We start from the raw sequence: 25,319 nt of genomic DNA on the forward strand, positions 1-25,319 counted from the left end.
TGGCTCTGTTTTATTGCTTGAATTACTATCTTGCCTATGTTTTTTTGTTTTTTTTTAGTTCAACAGCATCCAAACTTTGTTCTCTCTTTTTAAAGCCTGTCTTTTTTAGAAGCTTTCTCCCATGTCCTTTTATCATCTTCTGCAAGTGCAGCAAATGAAACTGCACATTTCTACATCCTGCACTTATGCAGAGATGAGCATTGGAGCACTGTAGAACATAGCATGGATTCTTAGTTTATTTCTGCTGCAAAGGAAGCTACTATTTCAGTGCCACAGCAAAGGCTGATTTGAATAACAGTATGTAGTGTTACATCAGTGACAACCAGTTGAGAGTATTTGTGACTGCAGTCACTTTTAAGGTTTACCTTAAGGTTCTCAGTATATAACCATGCAAATTACTAAAAAGTAGAGTTTATAAGATTCTGTGATGGGAAATGAACAAGTCTAGCTCATGTGGGTCTGTAGTTCTCTTTCTCTGAAGTTTGATACAAGGAAAATGTAACTAGATATAGATATTTGCATAACTTTTACTTTCAGTTGCAGTTATGCAAATCTAAAATAAACTGGTGAAAAGTGCCAGAATATAAACCAAACATGTGCAGCTTTCACACACAGGTTTGCGCTGCTTAAGCAGAATGACAATAGCTCAGTAGCTGTTTCCAGAGAGACTCAGTGCACCTCGCTTTGCAGCCTATTCTCAGCTTACTGAGATCAAGGGTGAACTGTGTTGAATTGTGTTATATTTGATGCTGCTGCATTACTGTAATATAAATAATATTTCTAAAGCAAATGCTAATTTTTTTTCACTTCACTTTTCACTTGAGAGTAGAAACTCTCAAGAGTTGACATTTTTGAGTGCCTTTATTCATGCTCTCAATTCATTAACTTCTGGGCAGGAAGGAACTTACTGCTGATGCTCGTGAGCTGAAAGGAGAACTCTACTGCTTACCCTGCCATGACAAAATGGGTGTCCCCATCTGTGGGGCATGTAGGAGACCAATTGAAGGCCGTGTGGTGAATGCTATGGGCAAACAATGGCATGTGGAGGTAAACATGAGATGCTTAATGATCTCTCTTACAAATGTAAACCTTAGCATATTTATCTGTGATTTTTCTGTTCAATTTCAATGAAAGGATTCTCAGAGTTTGCAGCAATGATTATAAATAAATGCCTTCTCCAAATCCCTCTTCAACCTTATTGTTGCTAGTCTTCCACTGTGAAATAGGAGTTAGTTGTCACCTTACAGAGAGCTTTGACTGTGAAACTAAAATCAGTAATTCAAAGGAAGCCCAGCGAGGTCCCCACAAAATAAAATTTCAAAAGCAGTACATGTGGAAAAGCAGTCAAATCTGTGCCAACCATGCTACTAAGCATCATAATACCCCTAGGTACATATTTCTTTAATAGTTCATGTGAGAGTTCATATTTCAAGGCCACATACAAGTTTTAGTTCCACACCTTCCATTTTAATTAAATAAATTGTTTATTTCTTCTGTTGTTTTGAAAAAGTCTCTTCTAGGAAATGCTTTCTTCACAGGGGTATAAATGATAATGCAAATTATTTAACAACTCTTAATTCTGTTCATTGATAAAAATTGAGACTCCATTGCTTGATTTTGTTTTGTAACTTTTGGATTGAAATGTTGAAGACATTAAAAGAATTAATATTTTAACGGCCTAAATGTAGAAACAAAAGTTTTTACTCTGCTTTTTAAGATGGCTTAGTAGACTTCAGCCATATTCAAGTAGTGGACATGGTTAGTTTGCTTTCCAGAAAAAATAACATTATTTCCAAAAGATAAAAAAAATGTATTGTAATTTTCTTTGTAGCATTTTGTTTGTGCAAAATGTGAAAAACCATTCCTGGGTCATCGTCATTATGAGAGAAAAGGCTTGGCATATTGTGAAACCCACTACAATCAGGTAAGGTTGCATATTTTTAAAATGGCATTAATTGGTAAACTTACAAATAGGTTTTATTAGATATAGATGGAAAACCATAGACATTCTTCTGTTTTGTTAAAGGCACCTCTGGATGTAATAGCAATTAGCATATGTTCTGTTGCATTTAATTCATACAGGTTTCCCTATTCATCTGTGGGGCATAAAAATAGAAAACTGCAGGTATTTCACAAAGGCTGGCCAGGAGAATCAGTATGAAGTTGTTCTTCAAGCTTAGTGGTACTTAAATAGAGCTGTTACAGGGCTTTGACGTGTCTGTGGATCAGAGCAGCTAATGACAAGTAATCTCTCCTAAGAAAAAAAGAAGATTTGCCACTCACTAACTGCGTTTGGAGGCCCCAGCGAGTGGCGTGGGTTTCCCTGCAGCTGCTGCTCTGAGACGCTGTGTGTTGGTATATGCTGTTGCTCAGTCATTAGACTGATAAAGACTTCCAAGACTAAATTTGTCAGAAGACACCCTCTAGTGACCACTTGCATTTATGTAGAAGTTACGTGTGGCAGCACCACCCCTCTCCAGACGCCCTTGGATGGGGAGTCCACCCCATGATGCATGGACATAGTTTTCTTTGGAAGCCATCTTTGTCATGTCACATTCACCTCCCTTGCCTACATAAATACCTCAGGTGGGGTTACACCTGGGAGTTGTACGGCATCTGCTAATTACAGATGGATTCATAATTGCTCATTAGCAATGGAGGGCAGATGATTGGTGCTGGCACACTTGCAGACTATAAATGCTGTGATGTTCATAGTAATAGTGTTGCAGCTGGGATGGGCCAAGTCCGTGCACCAGACAAGAGCTGTATGTAGAGTGGATGTCTTTTCCAAGGTTAACTACAACAGTAAAAAAACATACATGAAGTTTTGGGCACTTCTTGTTATAGTATGGACAAATGTTAAGTCTGGAAAAAGAAATTTTTTTTTGTCTGAAATTTTCCTTTTTTTTTTTCTTTGTAATAAAGATACAATTTTCTTACAGTTACAGTAATACATTATTTTAGTCATGCGTGTTAGTCTAAAAGTTACATTTTCTGGTTAGTAACCACATGTACATGACACCAACTGCTGTATTTCAAATCTTCAGGGTTAGAGAAATCTTGAAACAACAAAATCATACTTACAGAGAATCAAAGGTAGATAAATGTTTTCATCTTTAATATTATCTAGACTTTTTGTGATGAGATGATGTACTTGCAAAATGTACTTGGATTTAAACCAAACCAGACTTGCCAGCATTCTCTTTATTTCACTGGAACAAACAGGAAAGCGATTGTGCCCATCAGCTGAAACATAGTTGTTTTGCTAGTTTGATAAGTTACCTTCAAAAAAAATCATTATATTAAAAATTTATTACTTCTCTTTCCTCTTCAGCTATTTGGTGATGTTTGTTTCCATTGCAACCGTGTGATTGAAGGAGATGGTAAGCACTTCTCTGTTTCCTTAAGGTTCCTTTTTGATGCAAGCTCTCTTTAAAAGTAAAGTAAGGGGGAAGCAGCCCAGCTTTCATTAAAACAAAAACAGATGTTCTCTTGACCAGAAATTAAATTAGAGCTGATTAGTCAGAGACCAAAGGGTAGGAAAACCTAACCTCGTTTCATGGTAGAAGACCACCCCATGGCCAAAGAAAACTGTGAAACCCCTTAGTGACAGCAGAGGCCAGGGATGCTGGAAGATGCTCAGAAGTCACTTCCTGCCATACCACCTTCAAAAAAGAACACATGCAAGGGTAAGAAGGGAGCATACAGTCATCTCCACAAATGAATTTGTGGATCATGAGCCAAATTTGAAAAATATTTAGATACTGAAAGACATAGGTGGACACTGTTAGGAATTTATTTTATTTAAATGCATTGTTCCCATTATGTCAGTTTGAATCCTGGAGATATTTACTTATCTATTTCAAGCACGTGTCTTTTGAAAATCTAGGTTTATGATAATGTCACAAAACCAGGAATGATCATACTTGGAAATATATGTCCTGTAAAGGCAGAACTGCAAGTAATTTGTTTGTTTTGTTTTTGTTTGATTGGGTTTTTTGGGAGAAGGAGGTGGGTTTGAGGGTTTGGGGTTTTTTTGATAACTAGCTCTGATAAAATGCCAAAAGCAAATTATTCTACCTGAAATAATGTGACATTATGTGCCTATTTATTCGGTCCAAAGTGAATACTATGTTAGTTTCATCTAAGCCAAAGGCATTAGCGAAGTAGGAGGAAGCTTGTAACATTCAAAAAGAGACATAAACTAGTTTGTAGTCATGTAACTATAGGGTAAGACATGCATCCTGTAGATGTGCTTTCCCTAGATTTTCTGGACTGCACTATGCCTGCAGAATGACAATCCAAAATGCTTTAGAGGAAAGAGTCCTCATTTTCAGGAAAATTCTACAGGAATGAGCAGAAATAGAACTTTTCTGATAACTACATCTCTGTATGATTCTAATCTTTCACCATATATTCCAACACCCATAATCTAAGTTTTGGTCTCTGAACTGAAAACAAAACAGTATATATTAATTTCTTTATTTTCAGTGTATGTCTTCAATTACATTGCTTCTTTCATTTCTGCATACAAATTTTGAGTCAGCTGTCACAAATTTGGTATCCAGTATTGTTCTCTGTTGGGTGAAACAAATACCTGTAGCAGCAGTATTTCAGGAGGATGTCTATGACTGCATTACTGAGGTTGTTTGGGAGCAAAGACTTTCACCTGTCTAGTATTATTCTGGAAAGTAGTGGAATAACTGTGTATCTGTGGACATGCTTGCCCCATAGTGCAGGAAAAACCCTCTGCATGACAGTGCTCTGGTTCTCCTTGTTGTTGACAAAACACTGTGAGAAAAACATTGAAAGATCGAGTGAGAAAAACATTAAAAGAAAAATATTATCCTGCATTCTCTAACTTAACAAAATTTTGGCGGGGGGAACTGGAAAGCTGTATTGAAAGAGAGAAAAAACAGGAACTGGATTTACCTACAGAAGAAAAGGAAGTAGTTTCTCTTCAAAGCAAAGAATAGAGAGTCCATTTTTTTTTCACCTTGGTAGTGCTGATTTACCAGCAGTGTCTGGCTGCTGGCTTCACATTATTTTCTTCACCTGGGCAAGTGCAACTGTTGATCGCAGTGCAGTCTGAACTGGATCTGAGAAATGAAACTGTATGAAAACATAAACACAATTGTGCTGGATTGCTCTTCAGCTGGAAGCATTTCCTGATTAAGTTGGAACCTGGCCTCACGGAACCATTGCCTGAGCTCAGCTGGATATGAGATGAAGTGGAAGCGAAAAATAGGAGGCAGAAATAGGTTAAGCTGGTCTTGCCTCAGGGACAGCTGTATCAATGCTTCACAGTCCTGCTCATTACACTCTAAAATGTGCCTCACCAGTCTGGCCACGTTATTATGATCCTTAATACTTGATACAAGAATCAATGAGAGTTTTTCACACCTCATGAATATGTAAACTTAAAATGTTTGTAATCACTTTTTTTTTTTATTGGTAAGGCTAATGATTTTTTTTTTCCCATCTCCCTAGTTGTGTCTGCTCTGAATAAGGCATGGTGTGTGAACTGTTTTGCTTGTTCAACTTGCAACACTAAGTTAACCCTCAAGTAAGTCTATGGATAAGTGTGATGTCTTCAACACATATCAGTGGTTCTCTTCAATGTGTAGATGTTGCTATAGTGTAGCTGTTCCTGTATGAAAAACATGTAAGCAGTATCAAGGAAATAAGTGTCTCTTCTCTTGCTCCACTTAGTACTTTCCATCTCTTTCTGCTGTCTCTTCAGGTCTTCCTTCAGTTAGTCTTCCTAACTCCTCTTCTTTTCCATCCTTTATTTTTTCTTGTTTAACTCTAAAGGGATAAGTTTGTTGAAATTGATCTAAAACCTGTCTGCAAACACTGTTATGAGAAAATGCCAGATGAATTTAAGCGACGACTTGCCAAACGGGAACGTGATGCAAAGGATAAAGAGAAGCAGAAAAAGAAAAAGCCAATCTGTTTGTAAACTTCCTTTCCTTCTCACCGCCACCTCTGCTCCTTTCTTCTGTGGTTAGTCCTAAGGATGGTTTTTTTTGCACTTTTGCATGAAGTTATGGCAGTCAAAACCAAAACATCTTTCACGCAGCTGCAACTTGAAATACTAACTTATTATTCCATTATCTTATGTTTAGTCTACAATTAGATTTGAAAGGCTTTCTAAATTACACGGTTAATAAATATGAGCTTTTGGGTAAAATCTGCATAACTTGCTCAACAGCGTATTGTAATCACTGTCTGCAGTGTGTAGAACCTATAACTTAATGTATTTGTATAAATAGCGGGGTTAATTTTTTGCTTGTGCACATTTAATAGGAGATTTTTTTTTTAATTCTTTTTTCACTATCTCATCTGCTAAAACTTTGTCCGTTTCTTTTGCTTTTGTTGTTTTAGGAATAAATTTGTTGAGTTTGATATGAAGCCTGTCTGCAAAAAATGTTACGAGAAGTTTCCTCTAGAGCTGAAGAAAAGACTGAAGAAATTAGCTGAAACTTTGGGAAGGAAGTAAAGACTTCATCTGCTCTCCTCTTTCTTTGTGAAAATATTATAGATACTACTTGTGGGGTAGGGGGGAGTTGCTGCTTTGAGGCTGCAGTCAGACAACAGATGCTGATGCATGCCTTCTATCAATCCAAAATATATTAAGATTCTCTGTTCTCTATATATGTATGCTTAGTTGTTGACAAACAAACCATACTTCCAAAATTAATACCAGCTTACCTGAAAGGTTTCTGACCAATAATGCCATTGTACTGATGCAGGTGGCCCATTCTGTACACTAATTCTCTGTGGAATTCTCTGTGGAGAGAGAAAATTTGCTTGTGAACACCACCTGTGAAAACAAACTTTGCAAAGGTGCCCAACTTTAGGGATGTGTATTGTCATTTATGTTAGTGAAAATATTAACCTTCATATTAAGCATGCAGACAAAACTCACCCAGCTCAAGTGATTTGGGCAGGAAACCAGTACACTTTGCCTCATGGAAAAATTCATACTTGGAGTTCTGGCCAAGTCACCTCATTACAGAGCCTTGTTTCAGATGGTTTGAAAACTATCAGATTTCTAAATACAGCCACTGTACAAATGACATACATAAAATTATAAACATGATAGATTATATTTACATGAGGAATGTTTCTACATCAGGCTTAGCATGAGATACTTATATAAAAAAATGTATTCCTATTGCAAGAAATGAGCATACTCAGAACTACTTGAATTTTGCTATATTCCACTTAAAATAACACATTAACTTCTATATATGCTTTTGCATTCTATTTACTTTTTGTGCCTTATTCTGCTGGACCATACATAACTATTAAATATATATAGTTTTATATTTTATTTCATATTTTTATGCAGAAACTATTATAGAAGGTATTTTCAAAAGATAACATACTTTGCCTTAATTATACAGGATGCAAGAAGTACTTTATTTGAAATGTGAACATCTGCATTTAAAATCTAGCTTCTAGACTTCATTGATTTTCAGAACAATACTGAAAATGCGTATTTCAATTAACTGGCAATATTACCTTTACACATCTGTGTGTAAATATGCAAGGTTTGATCCTGCTAGGATCTACTTCTTTAGCCATCCTCAAGGACTGAGCTTACAAATAATAAAAATTCCTTATAACATACATTTAATTGTTTTATACTATTGAGTTATATCCATGCAAATTTGTTTTGGTTTTCCCTTTCTTATAGAAAATATAGCTACTTAGGTCTTCTTGATGGTACGAAGTATGCAAACTTTTTTTTTTATTATTTTTATACATTAGTGACTTAAACAGATTTTAGGTAATTATGTTACAGGAAGTAAAATTTTCTTTCCTGTTTATGAAAAATTAGTTACTTTAAAACATCTGCTTTCCTGTGTCATCAATAAAGGCCATGTTATTAAACCTTGTATTGCCTCTCTGAAATAAATGCTTGAGATGGGTGGGAAAGTAGTAAGGCTCTCTTGGATCCCTGAGCTTTTACCTGTGACTATGTAAATACTATGTAATACTTCCTTATTACCTTGATTTAAAGGAGACATATGCCTTTCCTAAAGGCGTATGTCTGTATGTAGTTCTAAGGTTCATAAAAGCAACCACAGTTTGTTTCATAAGGAATAGCTTGATTCTTCTGGATATTTTTTCAATTGGCACAGTCACTAGGTTTTCCTAAAGAAGGTATCTCATCTGAGTGTAAAACATACACCCTCCTGTTAACTTTTTCTCTCCTGTTTTCCCTGTAATGAAAATGTCACCCCAAAGTTCCAGTTTATTGCTAGGCAGGGTATTTTTTGGCTATTTTATCCTACATAATTATTGAATGCCATAACATTCATAAATGTAGTCAGTCCCTGACCCTGTTGAAGACTATACAAGCTTAAAATGTCCTCAAAAATTGTTTACTTAACTAGCACAGTAGCTCTGTTGGAATTTTAGTCTGTGCCATGGATTCAGTAGACCACACACGCTCTTGCTTCCTCCTGAAGTTATAACTGACTTCCAGGTTTTCATGTTATACTGACTGTACATCTCCTCCTTCAGCTTGTGCCCAGCCTTACTGCTCAGAGTTGGAAGGGTCCCTAGCCCCAAAGCTGAATGCCAAAACCTGGCTCATATCCACATTGCTCAGAGGTACATCCATCTGCAGCCCAGTGGCCTCAGATTTCCTCTGCACTCTGGTGGCCCCTGGGGCCTGGCACAGGCTGGGTTTTTCCATTTCCAAGTTCCTGATGGTGAACACTGTGAAGGCAGCACCTTCTGTTTCATGAACTCTAGTGTGTGTATGTCAGACCCCAGGACATAGCACTCAAAGCGTCTGAGGGTACTTCAGGGTTCAAGGCCTGATGAAATAATAGAAAAATGTTGGATGGAAGGGACCACTAGAGATCAGCTAGCTCAGCCATCTGCTCAGAATGGGTCTAACTTCAGAGTTGCATCAGTACAGAAGGACTTGCTTGGCCAAACTATGAACATCACCATGCAAGGAGATTTCACAGGGCTTTGTGGATGTTCCAGTGCTTCATCACCCTCATGGTGAAAATATTATTACCTGAGTCCTATCTCAAGTGGAGTGTTCCCCAAATCCATACTGCTCTCTTGGGAACTTCGTCATGAACTGTCATTGGTATAATACCCCTGCACATGGTCATGAAGAGGATTAGTTTATAGCAGTTGCAAAGCAGAGCCAGAGAGCAAGGTAGCACTTAGGCAGCCTGGACAATCACATGTCTGTTGTTGAAGCTCATTTCCTGGCCTGAAGGATTATAAATATTTGAGTAGCTGCACATACTTTCCTAAAAGATGCAGAGCCTAGTACTGTTTCACTACCCATGACCCCTGTAAGGTCTGTCGAGGAATCCGTGAGCCTGGGATTTGGGAATGGATGCCTCAGAAGCTTTGTCCTTTTCTGCTGCACAGATGAATGCACGGGCAAGAGAGGTTCCTTTAGAAAGCCTGGCCAGGCTGACAAGCAGGGAGCCTCCAGAAAGCCCAGTGGATGTCGCTGTAGGGGGAAAAGCTGAGCCCAGAGCCTGTCTGCCGCCGGCAGTGGCACGTCCTGTGCCCTGTTCCAAAGAGCACGGCCAGGTTGCAGGGACAGCTCTCAAGACAGTGCTGTTCTGCCCGCTGCTGCGACCACCAGGGACAACACAGGGAGTGCCACTTCTACAGCGCTGGGTGAGACAGTGACCAGTGCCAAAGTACTGGACCTGGTCATATCAAGGCAATTTCCCATGCCTCCCCATCAGCTGAAGTGCAGTAATATTCTCCAGTGAGTCAAGAAAACTCTGATGTTCTCCTCTGCACCACCACCACCAACACTTCCATTACTCAGCCTGGCAGGTGCAGATAATAAATTGTTTGATAATCCCAGCTGCAGGCACACCATAAAAAGTACAGAGAAAAAAAATTGTGGAATTAAATCCAATGTCTAAATAAAGAACCATTATAGAAGAAAGAATAAAAGAGAAAATTAATTCTTTCAGTCAGGGTCTTACATGGATGTTGCTGGTCTTAAAGAAAAGTTAGCTATGTTTCCTTATTTTCCCTGCAAAGAGGGTAAGAGCTGTGGGGCTGTCAGTATGTTTTAGGTGTACCAGGAATCCTGTGACTGTCAATGTGTTGTTTGAGATTGAGAACTGGAGAAATTTTTAATTACACTTCTTCAGAGACATGGCCCAGTGGCCTCATTTTGAGCAAAGCATCTGAACTGGCAGGAAAGATGGCTAATTCCAGTGAGTAGAGTCTGAGGCTTCCTGCTGGGAATTTCACCACAGGGCTCATCCTCGAGCCACCAGACCTGTAAAACTACAACTTGCAGGTCTGTCCTGCCTTGAGGGTTGCTGGTCCATCTTTTAGTCGATGTTCCCAGCTGTGTTTTAGAGCTTAATTGTTTAAATATACTATCCACAGTGCCTGGAAGAAGGTTTCTCACCACAGCTGCTACAATATTTGGAGACTCATTTTCTAGAACATTGGATCTCAGTAAGAAGGCCCTTATGATTACAGATTCAATTTATAGTTGCTCTGAACTATGAAGTATATAATCCTAGAATATTACAGCTTGGAAGGGACCTTAAAGATTTAGTCTTTAATGGGGGACACTTCCCACTAGGCCAGATTGCTCAGAACTCCATCCAGCCCAGCCTCGAAAACTGCCTGGCATGGGGCACCCACAGCCTCTCTGGGCAGCCTGTGCTGCCATCACAGTGAATAATTTCTTCAGTGTATCCAACCTAAACTGCCCCTCTTTTAATTGTACCCATTACTCCTTGTCCTATCACTACAGCTCCAGACAAATCCCTCTCCTGCTTCCCTGTAGGTCCCTCAGATACTGGAAGGTTGCCATGAGGTTTTCCCGGAACCTTCTCTTCTCCAAGCTCCCCAGCCCTCACCCTGTGTTTGAAGGGGAGATGCTCCAGTCCCCTTAGCAACTTCGTGTCTCTCCTCTGGACTTGCTCCAACAGTTCTACATCCTCAAGTCATTCTTATGGTAGGGCCGCAAGAACAGTTACTTAGCTTTAGGGAAAATTTGTTACCTAAGTATGTATGTATGTATGTATATTTTTATATATATACACATATATATAAAAATATAAAAATATAAAAATATAAATAAATAAATATATATGCACAGATATAAAGTATATTATTTAGGTGATAAATATATTATCACCATATCGTTTCTTAATACATTACTGAGGTGAGTTTATTGTAGTTTTAGATGAGAAAATGCTAACATTTCGTTTCCCAGTTTCCCAAGACACATTTTCTACCCCTGCCACCCCCAGTGTGCGCATGCGCAGACCCTGCCAGCTCCCGCCCCCGGCCGTTGATATGGGGGCGGGAGGCGGCGCGCACCGGGGCTGCGCGCGCCGTGCGGCTGAGCGGGAACTTGCGTAACGCGCGGCGGCCGCGTCGCTCCTGCGCTTCCTTCCTCCTTCCCTCCGCCTTCCCCTCCCCAGGCGCCGGGCCAGGGCCGCCGGGCCGGCCGGGAAGGCGCGTTCCGCCGCGACAGAGGCCGGGCGCGGTCCCCGCCGCCGCGGCGGCGCCATGATGAGGCGGACGAAGCCCGAGGTGGAGCGCTACGTCGCCTCCTTGCAGGCCGCGGCGCCGTCCCCCAGAGAGGTGAGCACGGCCTCGCGTTGCCCGTCCCCGCCGGGCCCGGGCGGCGCTGCGGCCGCTCCGTGCGGCCGGTGCGGGGCCCCTTCCCGCCCCGCGTGGGGCGCTGGAGGCCCTGCCGCGCGTCCTGAAGGACCGCCGGCCCCCGCGCCGCGGGGAGGCCTCGCTGCCGCCGGGCCGGGGAGCGGCTGCGCTCGCTGTCCCTGCGCTCCCGGGCTGGGGGCGGCTGCTCTCTGCGGGCTCCAGGCGCCGAGCCCGGCGCCTCGATTTAGGGACTTGGTCTGCTTGGCGTCCTTGGCGGTAAGAGGAAAAAGGATCGCTCTCTGGAGGGATGTTTTTCTGGAGATACTCAAACCCCACCTGGACGCGCCTGTATCCCGTGCCCTAGGTGACTGAGCCATGGCAGGGTGTCGGACTAAATGATTCCCACAGGTCTCTTCCATTCCTGACTATTCTGAAGTTCTGTGAGTTAAGGTGTCTTTGGGAGTGTTTCTCAGCGCGTAATTACTCAGGGTGTCTGTAAACCCGGTGAGGTGGGGGTAGCTGAGGAAGGGCCAAGGTATTTGGTGTACTGGAGGTGCTTTCCCTAACTGGGAGCAGTGGTTTATTGGAGCTGTGCACCTGTAATTTACAACTGGTAAGCCCTAGTCTGTTCTCTGAGAACAGACTTCTTCAGTTTTGTAAGAGTTTAGTTCCTGTGTTTCACGAGTTTCGTTTCTCAGAAAAAGATTCCCGGGTTTCATTTTTTCAGAAGAATCTAACCAAGGAACACGTGAAGCACTTTCAGTTTTCTTTTGTGTTGTGTCATTAATCTTCTTATCTTTGTAGTAGTATTAGGAGAGGAGGAACTGGGAAAAAAAAAAATCTTTCTGTTGTATTTTAGTAACTGGCTAGAAGGATGAGGACCTCTGCATAACTTGTTACCGTTTCTCATTGTATGTGGTAAAGGATCTCAGTGAGCAGTCTGATGCAATTCATGGGAGCTGTTTAATCCTGAAAGATCCTGTTCTGCTCTTGAATTGATTTTTTTTTTTTTAAGTTAGAATGTTCAGCACTATGTTGTGTAGTGTGAATGCATCCATGCTCACTACTATGCAGTCGGGCCTTTGTGCGGGCCTTGTGTACATCATCATTATTTGTATCTCTTTCCTAACAGCTACAGAGTTGTTCTGTGGCTTAATTGCTTTGGGTGCTGTTTAGGGCAGCCATTGTCGAGGGCATTGCTCTCAGAATCATAGGTGCTTTTTAATTGCTTTGGTGTTCCTACTGAGCTCAACAGCAAAATAAATCCTCTCCTGTTGTGCTTAAGACCAGCTGGTGCACATTTACTTGTTTAGGTTTTTGGGTTTTTTTTAGTAAGTAATGCTTACAACTAATTGTATAAGCACAGTCACTGGTGGAAAATATTACTTATTTTCCTGTTGTGTTGATTTTAGGAGGGGGTGCTTATAAGGCTGCAAAGCATTTATATTGAGGTTTCCTTTCATCTGTATTTAAAAGAAGATGTGAAATGCAGCTCCACTCTGACATGCTTCAGTGTTTCCCTTTTATAGCAGGCTTCAAAAATACAGTCTGGAAACTTGAGGTGTCCTAGGAGGCCTGCTTTCATTTTTAACTGCTTCTTAAAATTTTGCTGGAGTAACAGTGTTGAGAAAGGGAGACAGACATATAATTCAAGTGCATTCAAAATATACACACTTGTTTGGAATCATAGATGTAGCTAGCTCCAGTATTTCTTTGTTCAAAAGCAAAATTGTTTTTGAACTGATATGGAGAACTCAAGCTTTAAATTTGTGTGATTTACTTGTACCTTTCTACTTGTAACTCAGTTCTTTAAGCTGCTGCTTTCACTTTTCCTCCTGATCATGCTTCTGCCACCTTGGCTTCTTTGTTACTGTCTTGTAAAAGGAAAATTGTTTCACATCTTGCTCCTAGGGTGTGTATGTTAAAGTTGTTTTAGTCAAAAATCAACTACTGCATAAATGCACTTCTTACCCAAACGGAGAGTGACTTAAGCAAAAGTTGCTTTTTCCTCAAGCATACTTAAATAGTAGCATCTAATGACAGTACACTACAGTAGGGCTAAGTGGCAGATCTTTCTTGATTTGTGGAATATCTTTTTTCCTTGCTACATTGCACAGCAATAAACTAAATGTAGATTACACTATTCTTCCACTCGTTAATGAGTGATGTATGAATACCACGTATATACAGGCTTTTGTTTTGTTCTCTTGTATTCCCTATCTTCCTAGTAACCTTTTTATAGCAAAAACTTTTATTCTTTTAATTCTTAAAACTACATCTTTCAGAAACAAACCCTTATTTATGATGGGTGGCTTTGAGCTGATAATGAATCATCAAATTGAGTCATTTGAGTATTAGGCATGGCTGAAAAGAAAGGTCACTCGTTAGGGATTTACTTTTGAAGTACCTAATGTCTAAAGTGTGTTTGTCGTGGTTTTTCTCCTTCAGAAATCGATGAAAGGATTCCTCTTTGCTAAGCTGTATTTTGAAATTAAAGAATATGAACTTGCTAAAAGGTAACATGCATTGATGGACATTTGTTTTTTTTGTTCTCTAAATGTAAAAGAAAAGCTTTGTTTTTATGAAGTAGACCAGAAAAACCAAGATGACTATCATGCTGCTTTAAGCTAGCAGTCAGTGTGGACATTGAGTGCTATTTAGATTTTTGTAAAATAATAACTTAAAAGAAGATAAGCTGTGTGGTACTGAAAAAACCTACCTGGTTGAATTGGCTTGTTTTTTGCTCATTGTATTAAGTAGTTCTTACCATTTCTACCAATTCCTGCTTTTGTTATTTCAATCAACAGAAATACTGGCTGGTGAGTAAGTAGCGTTTGTACAGGTATAAACCATATTGCTGCTTACTTAAAGGTCCTGACAAAAGTGTCTGGAACAAAACATGTCTGTACTTCTGTGGTCTGGCCAAAGCATCTAGAACAAAATATGTCTGTGTGTCCTGTGTGGCAGATAAAGTTGCCATTAGAGCTTGGATGGGAGGGAGAGTGTTAGTGAAAAGTACTGGTTGAGTAACAGAGTTTTTTCCCCTTCATAGATATATATCTACATACCTCAATGTTCAAGAGAGAGATCCCAAAGCACACAGATTTCTTGGACAAATTTATGAAGCTGAGGATAACATAGAAAAAGCTTTTGGGTGTTACAAGGTAAGTACTACATTCAGCTACAACCCCTAGTGTTCTGCTTTATTCTTTTATAAAAGGACTTCTAAAACCCTTCTGTGGCTGAACATTCTCAAAGCCATAGAAGAAAACATGCTCCTGGGAAAACTGTCATACACATTTGACAATGGAAAGCACGTGAAGCACTGCAGAGAGTATTCTTCACTTGGTATCGCTTGCTTCTGTTGTGCATTTTGAAGTTGCTTCTTTGTTCTTTCTTCTGGCCTTGATCTTTCTGCTACCTGCTGTTAAATTCTCCCCAAGTCCTGCATAGCCTCTTGGACTACTGTCATAGAATCCTGTAATGCAAACTGTGATGACAACTGGAGTTTAGTGCTGCTAGAAGACTGTAGGTTTACTGGTGATTTTTTTTTTTTTTTGGTTGGTTGGTTTAGAAGAGGGCAGGTGCAGAGGGGAGGGGCAAATCTAATTTTGATAAGGCAAGCATATAAATGTCAGATTTCCAGTCGGGTTGCCATTGTTCTGGTTTCAGAGAGAAAGATGTGCTCAGAAGTCTGGCCAATAGAACTCTATGTATGAAGTGCTATCACACTTCTTAAACTGTGTCTTAATTTTTAAAAATAAGTTTTTACACCTGGCTAGACTAGAGGTCATTATAGTCCTGCTGTTTGTGTATAGCAGTAGCTAGTGATTGATGCAGAGGAAATAGTTTGCATTATTTTCCTTATGCTTTTCTCAATTTTAGCAGTTCTGTTTGGGTGCTGTAAACTAGTGGTAGCATGTAGAAAGGCTTTTCTTATATACTCTGTATTTATAGATTTAACTGATTTGAATATCTGGGTATGTTTATGGGGGTGTAACTCTTACCTGTTGTACGTGGATCATAAGTTAAAGTTGCCTTTTTTTTTTTTCTGTCTGCATGGGGAAAAATAGCGTTCTGTGGAGTTGAACCCAACACAGAAAGATCTTGTATTGAAGATTGCAGAGTTACTATGCAATAATGACATTACTGATGGAAGAGCAAAATATTGGGTTGACAGAGCTGCTAAGCTCTTCCCTGGGAGCCCTGCTATTTACAGGTTGAAGGTAAGTTCAAAATTACCTCTGTTCAAAGACTTGAACAAGCTTTGAGCACCTGTCTGGAGTGCCTTTTGCATGTCACCTCAAGCAAAACTCTTGCTAAATTATTTTAGGATCTTTAATATTAAAACAGCTATTAGATGTTACACTCCTTCTAGTCTGACATTTTTGTCCAGTTTTAAAGGAAGCTGCAGCTGCATGTTTTTATACCCTTTCTAATGTTTCAAGTTTAATCTTCTTCCAAAATGCTAAAAAATTGTTATTTATCACAGTCAAGAAGTTGAAGACTAGATAGGGGTCATTTGTTCTTTCCATTGTGTCACTGGCGGGAAGGTAGCTGATCTGTGAACTCAGACTTTCTTGCTTTACACTGCTTTTTTCGTTTTTAAATCTGTTTTATGATCATTTCTGCAGAGTGTGAGAAATGCTGTAATTCTCAAATACCATGTAAATACTTTGCACCATGCAATGTCGCTTTTGCACTGGTATGTTAATTTTGTGTAGCTTTTTAATTTTGTGTAATTTTGGGCAGCAGCCACATTCAAGTCTCAAGGTGTCTGGCTTTTTTTAAAGCAAGGTAGTCTATGGCATGGTCTGCTATTACTGAACCAAATGTATTGAGAAGCACCTCTCTCTTGATAAGAGGCAAATTCTTCTGAGGCCTTTTCTTCTGTGATAGTCACGTACATTTTAAAATATTTGAGTAGGTAATCAAACTTCATGTAATACCTGAAAGCTATTAAGAGTACTCTAGCTAGAGCAATGTAGTCTATGTAGTGAAGGAAAGAATGATACTTAGTACTGTAGTTGCTAAAAAGACTGATGTGGCAAATGAAATATTAAAATGTTGCCTTCATGTTTCAACAGGAGCAGTTACTGGATTGTAAAGGTGAAGATGGGTGGAATCAGCTTTTTGACTTGATTCAAGCAGAACTTTATGCAAGACCAGATGATGTCTACATAAACATCAGACTAGTTGCACTCTATCGTTCAAATAACAGATTAAAGGATGCTGTGCTCCACTGTCAGGAGGCAGAGAAGAGAATACCTTTGCAGTCAAGCTTGGAATGGTGTTCCTGTGTTGTAGAGACATTTGAGGTGTTTAATCATATTTTGATCCTGTGGTAGTCTTCCATATCTTTTTTACCTGGTCTATTTCTCTTAGTGTCCTTATTCTGACAGCTATTTCTCAAGGGATTTAACTCCTTCAAATGCAAGTCTGCTGAAACCAGTGGAACTACAAAATACTTCTTGTATGTTTTTTTTTTTTAAATTGGAATTTTCTCCCTAAAATTAAACTTTATAGAGCTATTGAGTTTCTAACTTCAAAAGCTGAGTTAGGCACAGCAGTTCCAATAGGGATAAAATTGCTCAAGCAAGTAGTTCCCTGGAACTTTGCTGCTGAAGAATATGTTAAGGTCTCACCTGTGAAACTGGATTATGCAATATATGCTGCTAGTGTGTTTTGGAGAAGTACTGCCCTTGTCTTCATGGAAGGATGACTGTTCCTTATCCTGTGATGAACTTTCTTCTTTAGGAATATCTGGAATCTTTACAAGACTTGGAGTATGATAAAAATAACTGGAGAACAATCAAGAAAGATCATCTGCTGGCCTATTCCAGCTTTGTCAAACTGACACTTTCTTCTAGAGATATTCAGGAATGCAGAGAGGCACTTGAAAGGTACTGTTTAAACTTTTCTGTAGTAAGAAAAAGCCCTCTAAGAATTCTTTGGGGTCACATAACATCTGCCAAGCTTCTGTTTCACAGCTTATCTTGTTTTTGGATGGGAGAGGAGATTCTCTATACCAACCACCAAGAGTGTTTCTTACTGGGTGTGAACCCCAAGCTATCTTGACAGATGCTTGACTGGTCAGCACACAGCCATGGAGAAAACTCATTTATATCCTGGGTCTTTGTACCTTCTTTTCCTTTGTTTAGAAAAGTTGTTCTCTACTTTAGCAATTGACTAATCCAGATTTCCCAGACAATTGGAAAAAAACCCTGGCCCAAAAAACTCCAAACCAAACAAAGCAACAGTAAAACAGAAAAGCCAAAACTACCTCGTGTGTGTGTCAACTTTGTCCTAGTCATTCTATTATTAAATAACACAGCACACTGGAGTAATTAGGAACTTTGTGTATATAGTGTAATGGGGAGGGAGGAAACCACCTGAAGCAAGAGGAGTCTCCTTCAGAGAAAGCCGGTGGTGTTACAGCTGGCTTAAAGGCTTACTGTCTGTGGTGCACCTAGAATAGTACGAAATAGTGTTTGTAGTCAATAAGTTAAGATCTGTGTTAGTTTCTTGCCATTATCTTTCATTTGTTACTTGTTTTTACTAATTTGTTGTTGTTCCTCAGTACTATAATGGCTGTTGTATTGTGTTCTTGAGTCTGTTTATCTTGCATGAGTATTTGAAGCAGTACAGAATGAATGAGCAATACTTAATACCCACGTATGTTTTATTTTTTTCTCTTCTAACATTGACCACATGGGGTTTTCTGCTTCTGATTTATTAGAGTGTTTTGAGATGTTCATGTCTGAAACATTTCCAGATCATGGCAATGCTAATGGCCATTATAGTCTTGTCCAGTAATTGAAAAATTGCTTTAACTGTTTTCTGGAAGCCCTTTCCTGAGTGGGGCATGTATCGTAATCTAAAGGCACTAGAATTTCTGTAGTACCTTCTTTTTTTGAACAACCTGTTAAACAGTATTTTGAATCTTTATGATAAGGAAAAGAAAGGGCAGAATCAATAATACCTTCTGTACGTCTCTAAATCTGCAGTAGTGAACAAGTTTATCCATGTGATTCAGGACAATAGTATTAAAAGTAGCTGTGCAAAAATGTGATAAAAAGACTAGGTATCCAGGCAATACTTAAGTAAACTTGAGAGATTTGGGAGTTTGAGGTGATTATACTTTCTAGTAACTTGGGTTTAAGCAATAGAAGCAGTACTTAGCATTGACTCATGAAGTTACTCGATTCACACTTAAATAGCATGAACCAAGATCAGCTATAGCTTTTACCAGGACTCTGTTTAGAATTAGTCTTCTCTGCATTTTAGTTTTGATCGTGCACTTCAGTCAGTAAAACCATATGTGAGTGCGGCTGATGAGTTGTCTCGTACCTATGTGGAAATGAAAGGACAGCTGTACATGCATGCTGGAGCTTTGCTGCTGAAAATGGCCCAAGACAATGAGACACAGTGGAGAGCTATGTGTGAACTAGCAGCATTGTGCTATCTCCTGAGTTTTCAGGTAAATGATTTTTCAGTCTAAGCCTTCAGTTGATGCTTTTCTTGAAATTTTCTAGCTGTGCATGTGTTGAATTCCTGTATTCCTGAGATGAACTAGTGTTTGTGTATCTAAAGGAGAACTGTCCTCACTCACCAAACCCTCCTCTGTCACAATTGTTTAAAGTTTCAAATGGCACAAATAGAGTAGAAGTATACCTTCAATTGTTCCCCTTGCCAGAGTAACCTGATTCTAAAGTATTAGTGCATTTATTTCCTTTAGTGTATTTCCTTTTTCATAATACATGTACACATGTTGAGTGTTAAATTTAAAATAATTAAAATTCTAAATTAAAAAAGTCTTGAAAAAAATCAAGGTTCTTTGCCTTATGAATTCTTTGCCTTTTCTGTCCTTGTTATACCATTGCAGGTATTACTTGCTCTTGTGTAGGCTTAATGTTACTTTCAATAGCTATACTTGGACATCTGTGTACTTTAGGTGGGCTCTCTGCTCTCTTTGCCCATCCCACACAGAACCATAACCCAATATATGTACCTTCAGAATGAATAATGCCTGTTTTCCTCTAGCTTTCTAATGCTAAAATTAAGCTTTTTTCCTAATTTCTAAGATTCATTTATATGTCCTGCTCTTACTGTGAAAAACCTGTAACAATTTTCTCCTTACTTCACCAGGTTCCTAAACCAAAGTCAAAACTCATAAAGGGGGATCAAACCGGACAAGATATGCTAGAAATGTTGGCCTGTGATCGAAAAAGCCAGTCTGGTAATAAAAAAATAGCTTCATAGTTCCATTTTTGTGAAAGAACACATTTGTGTATCTTGTAACATTATCACTCCAATATATAGCAGAGCCTTATAAATTCTGACTGCGTATGTAAAACAAAACAGTAGTTTGGTTCTGACACCTAAAGTTATTTTTCTCTTCTTAAGCTGCTGGTAGACAGTGTGTTCTCCTTGTTTTAATAGTAGGTGGGTTTTTTCCTCCTTTTTGACTTTCTAGCATACTAAGGTAGAATTTAGCTTTTATTGTCAGTTAAATCTACTGGAAATCTACTGGCTTCTGCCTGCTGATGCTATTTTGCAAGTATTGTTAGCCCCAAGAGGGAAAGAAAATAATAGTTTGTTTCCCTGATCTTTTCATCCTTTCACTTGTTCATCAGCTTTGTTCTTTTTCCTGCCAAGTGTAGACAGTGTTTCAGTCTACAAAATTCTTACAGGGCCTAGATTAAAACAGATGAAGCTGCCAGACATCAGGTTCATTTACTTCAGAATGGATTTCATTCTGCTTGTATTACAGATATAAGGTCACTTGCAATGCCCTTAGAATAATCATGGTAGGAGGGCTTTGTTTTCATAAAGAACTGCATGTACAAATTCTCTGGGGGTGTTGTCACTAAAAGCTTGGAAAGCCTATGTGCTGAAACACTGACCTAATTACAGGGAGAACATACCTGAACAGTCTGTAGGCTTCATAAGGGGAAATCCAGATTCCCATCCAGCCTTCAGTAGCAAAGAGCAGTCCAGCATAGCAAATACTGCTTTCCTTGTGTTCACTGCTTTATTTATGTGAAGTGATATGTTTGTTTCCTAGGTCATATGCTGCTGAACTTAAGTCATGGCAAGCAAGACTTCTTTAAAGAGATTGTGGAATCATTTGCAAACAAGAGCGGCTCATTTGCATTGTTTGATAGCCTGTTTGAGAGTGGAGCTTCTAGAGAGAGGTCTTTTATTGGCACAGATGATATTGGAAATGTCAGTACACAAGCACCAGTGCAAATAGAACTTCACAAATATGATATTGGTAAGAAGTGTTACTTTCTGAAACTCAATACAGTTTTGTGTACTGTAACCTCTTCTGCAAATACTTGTGGAAGAGGTATTGGTACACAAATACTTGTACTGCAACAAAAGACAAATACCTGGAATAGCTGTCCAAAGTTGCCTTAATGTCATAGGAAAGATGTTTACTTTATTGCAATATAAAGTGCTTCTTCAGTAATTCCTTAAGGATTTTTGGAGAAGTAAATAGGTTTGCTGAAATTAGTTATCTATTGGACTGAATAAGCTGAGAATGGAGATGATGAGAGTCATCCCTTCAGAAGCTTAAGAGGTTGATGGCTTTCAGCACTTATATAAACTTGGTATGTTTGTCTGTACTTAAGTTTGTAACCCTTTGTAAGTGAAACCTGGAATCTTGATGCTCATTGGTCTTAAAGTATCTTTGGCTCCTCTGACAGAGTGCAATGTGAAACCCAGCTTTGATCAGATAGCAGTACTGAGGGCTTGCAGGAAGCTGACATTTGCATCCAACTTTGTTTTTTGCACAGGTGCCATTCGATTGCACAATGGCAGTCTCCAGCATCTTGTGTGGCTTGGCTTGCAGTGGAACTCTATGTCAGTCTTACCCCCCATGCGCAAATGGTTAAAACAGCTTTTTCACTTGCCCCAAGAAACATCAAGACTTGAGACAGATGCTCCTGAATCTATTTGCCTGTTAGACCTTGAAGTAAGTGAACTTTCAAGCTCTTTAGAGTACAGTACAAATTAAGTTTTTTGTAGTTAATAGCTTTAATTTATTTTTTTATAAACAGGTATTTCTGCTTGGAGTGATATTCACTAGCAACTTACAACTGCAAGAGAAGTTTAATTCACACTACAGTGCACATCAGCCTCAATTTTTACCATTGCCAATATGCAAACTACTCTACACTGAAAAGCAAAGATCCTGGTGGGATGCTGTTCGTACTCTTCTTCAGAGAAAATCAGTGTAAGGCTTTTTTAGTTTGGAAATGTTTGATCAAGCCTTTAGGGAGCATCTGCTATAGCAGTTTGGATTATCCCTATAGATTCTTGTAAAATTAATTTTTTTTTACTTATATTTTACATTTAATCTTTTTTGTGGTAGGGACTTCATATGCTTGAAAGATGTCTGTAAAGGGAATTTTCATTTCTAACAATGCATTTCTTACCTAGAAGCAAATTAGGACTAAAGCTGCAGGCTGTATTCATCAAGTGAATGGTATGTGAACAGATCAAAGCTACAAAATACTAATCAAGGAATGTTTCTTATATTCAGACCAGGCACAGCAGCAAAGCTGAGGCTTATTGTACAGCATGGCATAAGTACTCTGCGAACACTGGACAAACATGGCCTTCAACCTGCATTAATCATACACTGGGCAAAAAGCTTGCAGAAAACAGTAAGCTGATAATATTTTTAAATACATGGAAGCAAAAGTGTTTTTCTTATTTTATCAATTATGAACAGACTGAGGGGATGGGGGATGGGATGAATGTGTATTATTAAGAACAGCTGATTATTTTATCAGGCAGGCTTATTTTTCTAGTCACTATGAAATACTTTTGTCTTAAACTGTAGTATTATTTTCTACATGTATGTTACGTAACATAGCTAGTCTGCTTAATGTCAGAGAAGGACTTTGGAACTCCTAAAGAAAATAGGAGAAGGATATGTAGGAGTAGCATTTTGACTTGCATTTGTTGAAATAACATCTGCATCTGTTTCCTTTTCTTCACTAGGGAATTAACCTTAACTCCTTCTATGACCAGAAGGAATATATTGGACGAAGTGTCTACTACTGGAAGAAAATTCTGCCTATGCTGGAAACTATCAAAAAGAAGAGGAGTATTTCTGAACCTACTGATCCTCTTTTCAAACACTTCCATAGTGTAGACATTCAGGTACAGATCATTTGAGCCAAGGCTGAAGAGAAGGGTCTGCGTCAGAAATGAGCAAAGTTGTGGGATTTTTGTCTACATTGTACTGTTCTGTGTTATTATTACTGTGAAACTCTTAAAGGTGAGATTTGGTAATAGTGTTTTATAAAGGAGGAAGATTCTCTCCTTGTAGCTTTGGTCTTACCTTTGAAAGGGTATTTATGATTTGAAGGCACTGAACACCCTCAGTACCAACTTTCTTGAAAAAGAATTCTTCCCACATTACAGGAAAAAAGGTTGTCATTCCATTGTTAAGTATAAGTTTTCATTCACTTTATTTGTAGGTCTTTCAGGTTGCAGCATATGAAGAAGAGGCACAGATAGCATTTGCTATGTTGGATGCAGTTGATGGCAAAACTGATGATGCTTTAATAGCATTTGAAGCTATTGAGAATGTGGTGTCATACTGGAATCTTGCCATGGTAAGTTTGTAAGTTGCATTCCCCAGAAGTGCTTCTCTTTATTCAGTTTCCTTCTGATACTATTCACTCTGCATTCTGTTCTTCAGATTTTCCAAAGAAAAGCAGAAGAAATTGAAAATGATGTCATGCTGCCAGAAGAACATGAGGAGCATAAAACTTACCTTCTTAAAGCCAAATATTATCTAATGAAAATTATTGCGGAAAGCTCCTCAGATATGTCAGTTGCGGAGAAAGTAAGTCATTCTTGCTTTAAAAAATTCTTCCAAGGAATGTAGTAGCTTAGGTTACTGTTTGAAAAATGAAATCCTTTGCATTCAAGGTACTTTTTTTTTAGTCCAAACTTTCAGGCAAGTTAAATCCTGGGTAACTTCTCTAACCTACCAGATCATGTGATATCCTGGCTACCCTGGGGGTGAAAGCTTTAGTGTAAACAAAAAGCTTTTGCCACTGTCTTTTAGTTTGATAGTTTGAAAAAATAAAATAGTTTGTGAGTTGTTTACTTACGTGAATCCTAGCAAGTTAAGACCTTTGCTGAAAAAAACCTTAGTGTTTATGTAATGAAAAGACTTGTGAATTGCTCAGCCAGAATTCTAAATGTAGTTTGTCTTGTTCTGAGAAATTGCAGTCATGACTCATGTTTGAAAAAACTCTCTAGTTGCCAGTGTCTCTTGAAACTGTGAGAGAAGTGTTAGATACAGTGATCCAGGAACTTGGTGAGAACTGTGAAGAGGGAAGTCTTGCCTTCAGAAACGGTCTGTCACGAACTGTAGATTCAGCAATGAAACATTCCACACCGTCACCAACCAAGTTCTCTTTTTCGCCAACTAAGACCTATAAGGTATGTTAGCCAGTTATTATTTCAGGGAATTGTTATCTTGTAAGAAAAATTCAAATGACTCAATTAACTTTTTTATTCCTAGTTCTCTCCAAAAACTCCCCCTCAGTGGGCAGAAGACCATAAATCTATACTTCAAATGATTTGTCAGCAAGTGGAAGCTTTAAAGGTAAAAATTCTGTCAGCATTTTCAGTAATGAACTGTTAGCCTTTTAGTTGTGGTAAGGATCTAGTGATAAGAGCATGGGCTAACTTACAGTTCCTAGAATTACTGTCTGTAAATAGCTGCCTAAAATAAATACCAGAGTAAATCCTCTTGCTTAAAAGCTCCTCTTTGGGGCTTGGATGGGAGTGGTAAGGCAACCCATCTAAGGGACTCTTTCTGTATGTAGAAAGAATTCTGCTTTTATCAGCTTGGTTCTCATCCACTTGGTTCTGGTTTTTTTACTGGCTTGTTCTGGCTCTAGAACACAATGGAAGTACTTTGTACTCCATGGGCATGTCTTGCATGATCTGGCAGGTACTTTTTTTTTTTTTTAAATTACCCCCATACCTTGGATTGAACATGCTTTTGAATAGCAAAAGGGTGGAGATCGTGCCTTATATTTTCTTTGACAAATACCTGAGCAATCAATACTTACACTCTTGCTTGGTACCCTGTCCTGACAGAATGAAATGCAAGAAATGAAACTTAATAATTCCAACACAAATGCTTCTCATCGGTGGCCTGCTGAAAACTACGGAACTGATGCAATACCAGACAGTTATCAGAGAGCACAAAATCTTCATGAAGCCCCTTTAACAGGCAAGTTGCTGCAGAATTTTTATCTATATGCTTAGCTAAATCAAGTAAGACTTTTGAAAATAATGCTAAATGTTTTAATGATGCACAGTTAAAACTGATTGCTGGGAAGAGTATGTAGAAAACAACAACAAGAAAAGATAAGTGTTAACTATTTTCCTGGTGCTCCTTTTTAGTTGCTACCACTGGCCCATCTGTGTTCTACAGCCAGTCACCTGCCTATAACTCTCAGTATCTTCTGGGAACTGCTGCAACCAATGTAACACCAGCAAAGGTGAGAATAAATTTATTTCCTTAAATTGCTTCCAATGATCTGAAAATGACTGACTGGTTTTGATTCTCTACATAGCTGGATGTAATTGCAGTTCCTTATGCAGAATTTGGTCAACTTAAACTGCTAGGGATA

The 25,319-nt window shown here is 38.9% G+C and overlaps 2 protein-coding genes across 9 annotated transcripts in view; both read left to right on the plus strand.

Moving 5' to 3' along the window:
- The window catches only part of LIMS1 (LIM zinc finger domain containing 1), a 69,247-nt gene extending 61,340 nt beyond the window's left edge, over positions 1 to 7,907 (plus strand). For 5 of the 6 annotated variants that reach the window (XM_059839598.1, XM_059839597.1, XM_059839599.1 and 2 more), the window contains exons 6-10: positions 897 to 1,047; positions 1,832 to 1,924; positions 3,335 to 3,383; positions 5,491 to 5,566; positions 6,388 to 7,907. In XM_059839598.1, coding sequence (XP_059695581.1) covers positions 897 to 1,047; positions 1,832 to 1,924; positions 3,335 to 3,383; positions 5,491 to 5,566; positions 6,388 to 6,502 — 484 coding nt within the window. In that variant the 3' untranslated portion in view covers positions 6,503 to 7,907. Of the gene's footprint in view, positions 1 to 896; positions 1,048 to 1,831; positions 1,925 to 3,334; positions 3,384 to 5,490; positions 5,567 to 5,814; positions 5,990 to 6,387 lie in introns of those variants that run through there. The other variant, XM_059839601.1, reaches the window with a different exon arrangement.
- A 3,545-nt stretch (positions 7,908 to 11,452) lies between these two features.
- The window catches only part of RGPD4 (RANBP2 like and GRIP domain containing 4), a 33,436-nt gene continuing 19,569 nt past the window's right edge, over positions 11,453 to 25,319 (plus strand). Inside the window, exons 1-19 of one of the 3 annotated variants that reach the window (XM_059839603.1) lie at positions 11,453 to 11,622; positions 14,089 to 14,156; positions 14,693 to 14,804; positions 15,714 to 15,866; positions 16,728 to 16,958; positions 17,398 to 17,543; positions 18,928 to 19,120; positions 19,789 to 19,879; positions 20,708 to 20,917; positions 21,444 to 21,622; positions 21,708 to 21,883; positions 22,193 to 22,316; positions 22,657 to 22,818; positions 23,139 to 23,276; positions 23,363 to 23,509; positions 23,932 to 24,114; positions 24,197 to 24,280; positions 24,781 to 24,916; positions 25,090 to 25,187. In XM_059839603.1, the coding sequence (XP_059695586.1) occupies positions 11,548 to 11,622; positions 14,089 to 14,156; positions 14,693 to 14,804; positions 15,714 to 15,866; positions 16,728 to 16,958; positions 17,398 to 17,543; positions 18,928 to 19,120; positions 19,789 to 19,879; positions 20,708 to 20,917; positions 21,444 to 21,622; positions 21,708 to 21,883; positions 22,193 to 22,316; positions 22,657 to 22,818; positions 23,139 to 23,276; positions 23,363 to 23,509; positions 23,932 to 24,114; positions 24,197 to 24,280; positions 24,781 to 24,916; positions 25,090 to 25,187 (2,706 nt within the window). In that variant the 5' untranslated portion in view covers positions 11,453 to 11,547. The remainder of the gene's footprint in view (positions 11,623 to 14,088; positions 14,157 to 14,692; positions 14,805 to 15,713; positions 15,867 to 16,727; positions 16,959 to 17,397; positions 17,544 to 18,927; positions 19,121 to 19,788; positions 19,880 to 20,707; positions 20,918 to 21,443; positions 21,623 to 21,707; positions 21,884 to 22,192; positions 22,317 to 22,656; positions 22,819 to 23,138; positions 23,277 to 23,362; positions 23,510 to 23,931; positions 24,115 to 24,196; positions 24,281 to 24,780; positions 24,917 to 25,089; positions 25,188 to 25,319) is intronic. The other 2 variants (XM_059839602.1, XM_059839604.1) reach the window with 2 other exon arrangements.

This window comes from Haemorhous mexicanus, chromosome 2 (assembly GCF_027477595.1).
Source record: "Haemorhous mexicanus isolate bHaeMex1 chromosome 2, bHaeMex1.pri, whole genome shotgun sequence".
In the NCBI taxonomy this organism is placed as follows: Eukaryota; Metazoa; Chordata; class Aves; order Passeriformes; family Fringillidae; genus Haemorhous; species Haemorhous mexicanus.